The following is a 10,291-nucleotide window of genomic DNA, read 5'->3' as shown; positions in this document are numbered from 1 at the left end:
CACATGTCTCTAGGACCTAGCCCAACATAAACATAGTTAATCTAGCAAATAGGATATCATCATCAGGTAGCTTTAGCTTGAACTACTAAAATGATTCCTAGTCTTGTCTTCTGGAGAAAGTGTCTATTATAATACGTGACCATTTTTCCTTCTCTAAGAAAAGAATCCTCTAATGCGTTTTTCTATGTACAACCATTGAAGAATACCTTTACCCGAAGGGGAAATAATCTCTATTCATAGTAGTGTAGAAAGCAAAGAGGTTATGATACTAACTGGGTTCTCCCATCCATGATTGACAACCGAGATGATTCGCACATTCAACCCCGTGTCACACACTAATTTCCCTGGTATTTGACTACTACCACATGTTGTTCAGCTACGAGGGTTCCTTTTATAGTTCCTTGACACAATTTCCTTTTGACAGCCTTTCAAGCAATAACAATCGATGAGCAATCGACACCCAAACATTCTTTCCTAGTTAAAAAATAGACGTATGACTCTTCTTCATTAAAGAATCCAAATCCCAAGAATTCACTCCTTTTGGCAAGCATTTAATACACCCAGCAACTTTGTCTTCCCATACAACCAAACTGTCTTGTAATATGGACACAAACTCGTAAGGACTATCTTATAATTTTGTCATAAGCCTACAAGATATGTGAACCCATATGCAGTGCTTCAATGCTCACTCTTCTAAACCCTCCTCCTTGGATATCAAAAGGGACTTTTGAATAAGTTAGTATTGGAGTTTGAAAGAAGAAGGTTCGACAGTTTTTGAATATGTAGACAATTCTTTCAAGGAATCTACTTTCAAATAATCTTTTTCTAAGATAAAAGAATATTATGAAAACATATGCGTGTCACGTATTTAAGTTCCACTTGGGAGTGTGTTCTCTTCACCCTATACTATCATCTATGCAATAAGAGCAATACTTAATTAAACTCTTTTGATCTTGTGAGAGTTGCCTAGTGAAAACGTTGCATGTCCTCCATAACAATTCCTTTTTCTTTATCGTTGGCCCTACTAGTGCTAGCCTATTCATCATGAACTTTGCTAGCTTGGGTTCTCTTTGATCCCATTTTGTGCTTTGGCTAACTTAACTTATACATACTTACATTATTTACACAAAATTCTATTGTGAGATCACAACAAGTAAAACTATGAGTAAAAGTCATGTTCTACTCTAAGTAAAATTTTAAATTTCAATTGTGCAATTCATTTAAATTGTAAAGAATAATGATTATAAGATGTTCTTTTGTGAATTTTAGGCACCTTTATAGCCTTTTTATTATCTAAGGATATAAAATTTCCAGATTTTAGCATAAAAATTGAAAAAATAATAATTCAAATATTAAAATAATAGAAATTGTATCATAGCTTGAATACCATTAGATTTTATTTTTTGTAATTTTTTAGAGAATCGGTTTTTATTTTTGGTAATTATATCCTAGTTTTAAGTCTTTAACAATATTGAAAATTGATTTTAGTATTATTTTTAAAATTTTATCTATAAAGAACTCAATTAAAATTCAAAAAAAGTAAAATAAGGGTGTAAAGAATTCTATAGAAATTTTTCTTAGTGAAATTTTATTCATAGTGTTGCCTACTAGCTACCTTTCTCTAGACTAGGCTTTCTACTTAATTTTAAATATTGAATGTATCAAGTAAGTATTCGTTTATTCATTATTAGCTAATTCCTAATTTTCTACCATGCTAAATCTAAACAATGGTCCATCTATCTAATATTTTACTAGTATTCTCTCACTAGAGCTAGATATACATTAGCTTATATTTAATTTGAGCGATGAATAACAATAATTATAGAGCCTAAGCTCTAATATTAATTCACTCTATGGTTTATACAATTGGATAGAAAATGAGATTTGTGCATTAGACATTGAAACTATCTTAATTTGTGTAGGTAGAATATTTTTTCTCTCTCTAGATTAACAAGGTGTAGAGATTATGCATGCTAAAACATGTTAATATTTCTTCATTAATATATTTATTTCAAGCATAATATCATGCATGGATGCAATTTGATAGATGTAATGTATCTTAACAAACTTAATGTTAAAGAAACCTTAGTCTCTCTCTATAATTATTTTAGTTAAATATTCAAAGTATATTAGATACAACATAGGCTAAATAAGTGACATAATGGTGATTGCAACATGATATAAATAAGTAAGCATCGTAATATAATTTAATTCCATTTTCAATTAATGATCTCAAAAGGCATGATGACACAATACTTCCTTCCACAAAGCTTTTCGGTTAAGGGTCTCCTCCGTGCTTTGAGTGGGAGAGTGTACGTTGTACTTAAAATGTACCCAAGAGTGGAGTCTCTAGCTCTTTAAACTCGCCCCAGGGTCTTCTTGGGAACCCAAGATTGCTAAATGGGACCAGGAGTAGTTACCAAACACTTGTCATCTTGCTAGGCAGCTAGTTGATGTAGCATGGTGCCACTTCATGGGTCATGCCTCATGGGCATACCAATGGCCATGTATACCATACTCATTTATCCTTAGGCTTGAAATATGAAATAATTGACCTAGGGATTAAGAATTTAAGGTGATTGTGTGCACATACTCACACACACGATACCACACTAATAGATTGAGGAGCCTATGATGGGTACAACAATGCATGAACCTGCTAAATTTGGGTTGAATGTCTAACGAAGTATGGCTTTTGACAAAAACCAAGCATAAAAAAAACAAGTCAAGCTCTATCCATGTGGCACAACCACTAGCCCAAAAACCTACTATTTTTGGAACTCTAATTCAAAAGTGAGAATCTAGGAATAAAATTTTATGCATAGGGAGTCCAGAGTGCAGATGACAATGTTGGGCTCTCTCTATCTCGAAAACGTACACAATATAGTAAAAACAAAGGACAATTTATTTTTTGGAAAAACCTAGACTTTTGAATTGAACATACATACTACATTAATCAAGACTCAGTTCGGATGTAGATCTACTAGGAAATTCTTTATATTTTGAAAAGGCAAGACCTTACATAAGACTTATCTTTGGATGGGGTGGAATTTGTAGCTTCTATGCAATGAATAGGTTCGAAGAGCTATCATGTAATAAGCATCACAAAAGCTAAAAGCCTCTCCATCTCTACGACTCTTAGAGATCTTCTATCGCATCTCCCATAATGTCTGTTGTTGTAAGTCTATACTAGAAAGTGTAGATGATTGGGCAATATAGTCGCACGAGTCTCACTCTCAAGGCAGGGGGAGGCAAAGGATAAAACAAAATATATATTATTCGTAGTTCTTAGATTGCATGACCATGCCGTTTTCAAAATGACACCCACCTTGACCATAGATGGCATCCTCGTTATCAATTAGAGATCCATATCCCTACATGTAAAACATGACCTCTATCATTGACATACGAAGGCATAAGAATCTAAGCAAATAAAAATTGGAGTCAAGAGAACTAACATAGGTTGGTCTAGGTGTGCACATATTGGTGCATGAGCATAAACACCCCGAGTCCAACTCATGTGAATGACATTGGTGTTGCACACTTGAATGTAATCCATGGCACCCATCATACCAACATCGTATCCTCTATCTTCATAATGAGACAAAGGCTCATATTCACATGAGTTGGAGCTCTTTGTAGATACAAAGGACTCTTCTCCATCGTCCATTCTAAGAGTGTGACCTCCATGGTTGTAATACTGAGGAGATGGTGTATGAGAGAAATTTGAATTTGTACAACCAAAAAAAGAGATAAACCTAATTTGCATAAAGTGTTAATTAATATAACACTAACATAGTATATTGTGTCTTTTTATATATATAAAAAATTTAATTTATATAAAACTTACATGTTACATTGTTTCCTCTTACTGTGAATACAAATAGTAAGTATTGTAAAGTCTCTAAAAATAAGATACCTACAGGACTCCATCAGGAGTTGTAGACAAAGTTTAGATATGAGATGCGGTTATTGGTAGCATTTTTACAGTAAAAAGTATCTTATCTCATAATTTGATTGTCATATTAAATTACTTTCATGTGTTCGCATCTCACATAGCTTTAATATCATTTTTTAAAACCAATGCAGTAGGTAGTAGAGATTGGATGGGCAGTAGTCACAAATCCCACTTGGGTTGTATGGGCAGATACACGGATTCATAGACACTTTTGTAGGTACATACTTATAGGTTTTCATAGCATAGCTTTTAGGGTGATGTGAATGAGAACAACCCTAAGCTTTGGATATATTTTTGTATAGACCAAAGATTACGATTGGGCCCCAACAGTAGAAAAAACTAGGATGACCATTAAAACAACCAGGGATACAAGACCCTACAAGGCATGCCTCCATCAGCATATTGGCCTTTTGTGAGTATTTGTAACTTTGAATTATCTATTTAATCTAAAATGATTTTCAAAATATTTTTTGATTGACAAGCACTCTAATATAACTCTTATTGATGCAAAGAACTCATACCAAGAGAGATCTCGATCTTGTCACCAAAGAGACACACTAGGGCGATGAGTTTGATACTGATGCATAGCGGATTGTGCTATTTTGTTGTATTTTTGACAAACTAATCATGTACACATATTGACATTAAGTGTGTGTGTGTGTGTGTGCGCGCGCGCATGCGTGCACACACCACACACACAGACACACATGTACACGCATATATATACACACATATAGATATACATGCACAAACACGTATACATATACATGCACACACACATACACCTTGATGATCGATATATTCAAATTCCATTAGCCACTTCTAGTCTACTTGTAAAGTGTCAAGTTTATGTACACATGTTGACAAACTGATCATGTACACATATTGACATTGAGTGTGTGTGTGTGTGTGTGTGTGTGTGTGTGTGTGTGTGTGTGTGTGTGTGTGTGTGTGTGCGCGCGCGTGCGTGTATATATATATATATATACATGCCCACACACATACACATTGATGATCGATATATTTAGTTTCCATTAGCCACTTCTAGTCTACTTGTAAAGTGTGAAGTTTATTTCAACTTGATCATTCGTATTAAATTTGTTCCAGTTTTTCTTTCTATTTACACAGTGTCAAAAGGGAAAACACATATTGTGATCATCCATACTTTTGATTTGTTTTTGTACAAATTCACCAATAACTTTCTTTTGTAGTGTATGTAGAGCACTCCAAAGAGTACCCTATCCACCTCAAATCCTATTGTCGAAATGATCTACCTGCATCTGTATTTATGTGTGAATGACATCTGTGTGTGTTATTGTGTGGAATGTTTGGTGTGTGTAAAATGGACGTGCAAGAGAGAGAGAAGGCTTGTGTGTGTGTGTGTGTGTGTGTTGGGGGGGGGTCTCCTTATCCTTGAGTACAATGATAAATTCAAAATTTTATTAGAACATTTACCCTCTACAAGGGTCTTCAAGATACCAAAAAACTTTGTCTTACCCTAAATCTAGCACTCAATATCAATAAATTATGTGCATATATAATCGATTATGTTGACTAGGCTAGCTAAGTCTTCTCCTCTTTTAAAGCATTATACGAAAGAAATAAATTTTTAATGATAGTCTAGAGTTCTTGGATCTAGCTTGAAGTAGCCTTTCACACCTTTTTCAAATCTTTCCATGTTACTGTTACTCTGTAGGTCCTTCCTCTCCCTAGTCTTTACCTAGCATGAATTCGAACCTATGCCCTTAAAGTTATCAAGGCTTCTTTCCCCATTTGGATATAGAGTAAAAATAAAGACTGGACTCGACAAAGACAATAATCAAGCCATGTTGCATTTCATGCATATAGATCAAGAGTATTGACCTAAAAGATAATTCTTAATATTATTTCTATCAATTATTAATGAAGTTGCCATGAAGGATAGAAGAGCATAGCAAGATACCTAGCTCTCGGTGTGGAGCTTCAATCATTGTGATTGAAGCATGAGATTGCATGACTCAATGAACCATGCATTGTTGTTTAGAAACAACTAACAACTCAAATACTAGCACAAGCGACGAATGATTTTACTTTATGTGTTCTCGTTTTTAAATAACTAGGGATCTGATCTTTCTAAAGATTGAATTATAGTAGCAAGAGTTGTAATCTTACTTCTTTCAAGTTACAATTTCTTCTTATAGTGCAAGTTCTATCGCTAAGAAGAATTGATATCGATTTGCTTGTATAGGGATGAAAAAAACAAGGGAAAATTACCAAAATACCCCTCTCATTTGTGGAAATTCCCAAAATACCCTTCAAATTTCAAAATTCCGAATATACCCCTCATATTTTGTCATAATTTCCCAAGATGGCCTTCAAATTTTCCAAAATACCCCTGGTGTGAGAGTAAATTTATCCAAAGATTGAAAAAATTGTAGCCTTTCATAAGAAGACTGATTGTCTATGAATAGAAGATACTAAAACTAGAATTTGATCTGGTTATGTAGGCTTTGGAGATGAATTGCTTCATTATTTTTAGACGTAATTGTCTTTTTTTGGGAGGTAATTTGTGACAAATTACATGCTAAGCACTAAAAAATGGATAAACATTGTCAAAAAAGAATAAAGATAAGGAAATTGTGAAAAATCCAGCTAAAATAGATACAAGGGTATTCTGGGAATTTTTGAAATTTGAGGGGTATTTTGGGAATTTCCACAAATTAGAGGGGTATTTTGGTAATTTTCCCAAAAAACAATTTGGTCACTACTATGTACTAGATAGTGGAGCATGAATTGTGCATTAGGGATGTAGGAAAGTTCACCTTGAGGCATCTCACTTGAGTTCTAATTTGCATTCCATCAAGAGAATTGTTAGCAAACAAGCACTTATCTTATATACTTTTGTCAAAAATCAAAAGTTTTCATTGTTTTGGGCTTTATTAATCTTGGTTGTTGAGATTATCACTGACTTCTTATTAATACTATTGTAACTCCTTATAGAAAATTATATGAACCACTAAGCTACGACACATGTAAGTTGTGATTCTAGCATACGAAAATCTAAGGATCCATAAGCTAAAAAAAGACATTATGTTAATCCTAAGTTGCTTTTATATACCACGTGTAAGTGGCATCGTATGAAAGGTGGTTATGAAAGGTAGTATAGAGTGGTACCTTAACCATAAAAAGCTACACGATTGCCAATAAGAGTTGATTATTTCATTCATCAACTCATCCCAAGATAGTACATAGCTTGTGCATTGATAGGCCTTCGTGAAGAACATCAAATCACTCGAAATGGAAGAGTAAACTCATGGGGTTTGGACTTGTCTATACTTGACTAAGAGGAGCGCTAGCTCTCCACATTGCAAAGAGGCACTATGACAATATGATGTAGACATGAATATTCATGTTATGATTCACACATAAATACATACATATATAGATTGGTGGAGCAACATGTTGGAGCAAAAGATGAATAACCCTAAAAGCAATGTGACATGGGTTAGAAAAAATGTGTGCACTCTTTAGGGTGATTGATATCAAGGATCACAATTTTCACCCTAGTTGCATCCCTATCATCTCTAGACTATCGATGACTATGTGTTGCATGCATATATGTTTGTATGTATGTAGCTACACACACTACCACGACATAGTGTTATGGTGTATCATATTGTCTATGGTTTGATCTAGCGAACTGATCATTAACACGTCAAGCAAATGCCCTACCATTGGCTTGCTTTTGAAGTTTGAACCCTAATTTCAACCTCAAACGGGAAATGGTCCCTTGGATGGACATACGTGACATTAAGGGAGAACGATATATGCGGGCTGCTCGTCAACACGCAGGTGCAGCTACAGGTCATGGAGCTTCTTGTTCTTCTTCATGAGCTGCAGAACTCTCTTCCTAACATGGTCGAGATTATGTATTGTGCCTGCTCGATTCATGTATCCCTGCTCGACCTGCAAAGGCGTGAGCATGGGGTAGTCCAGGTATCCCTTCACCTGATCGTGCGTGTAGTACGTGGACTCGTCACCCTCATTCACCTCTGCTCCGATTGCGAACCGCAGCGGCAGGTCTGGATTCGCTATGAAGAGCCTCCCAAACGAAATCATGTCTGCTGCGCCTCTCCGGATCGCATCCATCCCTGTCTCCCTTGTATACCCTCCACTCAGCATCACCCTCCCCTTGAAGGCTTTCCTGAATAGCTGAAGGCTTTCATCTTCAACATGGCCTGCATGTCAATAAGGATCACCATCAATATGTTAGTGGGTAGCCTTCCTTTTTATAATTCTTTTTTATTTATGTAAGTAAATAAATGAAGGTCTCAATCCATGTGTTTATCAAAGATAGACCAGAGGAGGATTCATGATGGATGCTTGTACACCTGCCTGCATTCGTAATTGCTAATGATTTGAGCCCCTTGTTCGTCATGCGAGGCTCCGTGATGTGGAGGTAGGCGAGTTTCATGTCGTTAAGGCGGGAGATGAGATGCAGTCCGAGCTGGATTGGATCAGAGTCATGTGCTCCAAGGTGATCTATGATGGGCGAGATGCGCATTGCTGTCTTCTGTCCACCTATTTCCAATACCACGGCCGACATGACCTCTAATGCAAAACGGCAGCGATTCTCTACCGAGCCTCCATACTCATCCTCCCGGTCATTTATGGCATCCTTTAGAAACTGGTCTATGAGGTAGCCATGTGCACCATGAATCTCAACACCATCAAACCCTATATGGAAAATTTTGGATGATCTAGTTATTGTTAACTGACAATCCTGCCAATCATAAATGCTTGGTATTGGAGTATAAGATCTGCATATTGTAGTGTCATACCTGCTTGTATTGCATTTTGTGCTGCACGCCGGAACTGGTCCACCACAAAGGGAATCTCATGTGTGCGCAAAGCTCGCGGCTGAGAGTACTCAGCCCTAACTCCTTCAGGGAGCCTTATCAACCATTGTTTAGGAATTCTCTGTGCTGTTGAAGATACTGGGCTGCATGGGAGCCCCTCTGAATCTGGCTGGTAATCTGCACCAACAAAGAGGCCCAAAACCTCACTTATTGGGATAATGTATTAAAGCCAAGACAAGGCTATTATTATTGTGCTAGTGAATCTGAAATAGGGGCGTGGTGTAAGCAGACGTGCATTCCTGCACAATATATATGGTGAGCATATACATTACATACACATACAAAACATACGTGTATGGGACGCCCGACCAACATGCCATATCTGACAAAAAATGTAGCCTCCTTCATCATGTACGGCACGGACGACATTACACCATCGCTCCACTTGCGCTTTGGTCCAGATGCCAGGAGAATGAGGAAACCTAAGATTGGTTCATCCATTGATCAATTTGAGAGAAGCACACTAAAGATGGCATATGTTTCTCCAATTAAGGAAAGCTTACAATAAGAATTAGGTTCTATGGAGAGCATGCAGCTGATGCTTACCCAATGCCTTCTTGGGAAATGGCGACGGCCTCAGTGATGAGCAAACCGCCTTCAGATGCCCTTTGGCTGTAGTAGACTGCATGAGCCTCTTGTGGACAATAATTGCGGGCGCGGCATCGGGTGACGGGCGCAAATACAACCCTGCAAATATTCATGTGATCAATCTAGCTGTTGCAGTATCATGATATAGGCTTTTGTGTGGGATGTTACAATGGCCTAAGCTGAATATCTTGTGCAAGGGATTAGTAAAGTTCAAACCTTACCTGCATGGGTTATATTATTGCCCATCATGGGCATTGGGTTTTCACTAAATTTAGCATTATTACTTAATTTGCATATTAACTCTTCTCCCCATTAGTACTCTCTCTCTCTCTCTCTCTCTCTCTCTCTCTCTCTCTCTCTTTCGGACAGGCTCAGTATTCGCAGCGTTGCCGGTGCCATTACCTGTGAGAAAGATTCATTTCTTCGAAGGGCAGTGGAGCTAGAAGGCTGTTGAATATATTGTTGTCCACATCCAGCTGATGCAGCAGAGGGGACGACGTAGCAGGTGTTGCATCGTGCTGCATTTCTAGATTTCTCTTCCGCTCAACGACGTTACTAGTTAGTAGTTATAGTTACAACAGAAAGTCGAAGTACTACGTCTTGTCAGCTATATAGATATCTATGCAGTCATTTAGCTGCTGCACGGCACAGACTTTAGAAGAGTCCCTGTCTTTTTTCCTAGCTTAAAATCTTATAAATATTGTTTACTACGCTTTTCACATTCCTTGCCTTTGTTCCCAGCACTACACGCACGGATACATGCAGCTTGTTTTTCTCTTCGTGTACCTTTAGGCCTATAAGTGACATGGGCTGATCCACGGCGCTCGATGCAGCCACATGGCAGTAT

The 10,291-nt window shown here is 37.1% G+C and overlaps 1 protein-coding gene across 1 annotated transcript; it reads right to left on the bottom strand.

The window, feature by feature from the left end:
* Positions 1 to 7,201: 7,201 nt before the first annotated feature.
* Positions 7,202 to 9,975, bottom strand: LOC147435757 (12-oxophytodienoate reductase 3-like). Its single transcript, XM_086488036.1, has 6 exons — positions 9,847 to 9,975; positions 9,403 to 9,543; positions 9,148 to 9,278; positions 8,779 to 8,973; positions 8,333 to 8,674; positions 7,202 to 8,175 (listed from the first exon to the last, which is right to left on the bottom strand). The coding sequence occupies exons 1-6, from the start codon at positions 9,966 to 9,968 to the stop codon at positions 7,796 to 7,798; spliced, it is 1,311 nt and encodes a 436-aa protein (XP_086344162.1). The 5' UTR covers positions 9,969 to 9,975; the 3' UTR covers positions 7,202 to 7,795.
* Between the last annotated feature and the right edge of the window lie 316 nt (positions 9,976 to 10,291).

Source organism: Adiantum capillus-veneris, chromosome 18 (assembly GCF_014529385.1).
Source record: "Adiantum capillus-veneris isolate H3 chromosome 18, ASM1452938v2, whole genome shotgun sequence".
Lineage (NCBI taxonomy): Eukaryota > Viridiplantae > Streptophyta > Polypodiopsida > Polypodiales > Pteridaceae > Adiantum > Adiantum capillus-veneris.
Note: the sequence above shows the minus strand (reverse complement) of the source record. Positions and strands in the feature narration are given on the sequence as shown.

Excerpts from the sequence above, each read along its gene's own strand:
- LOC147435757 (XM_086488036.1), bottom strand. The coding sequence starts at position 9,968 with ATGCAGCACGATGCAACACCTGCTACGTCGTCCCCTCTGCTGCATCAG. Across the intron at positions 8,675-8,778 it reads ACAAAATGCAATACAAGCAG|GGTTTGATGGTGTTGAGATT; the intron begins GTATGACACTAC and ends TTTTCCATATAG. Across the intron at positions 8,176-8,332 it reads ATTAGCAATTACGAATGCAG|GCCATGTTGAAGATGAAAGC; the intron begins GCAGGTGTACAA and ends ATTGACATGCAG.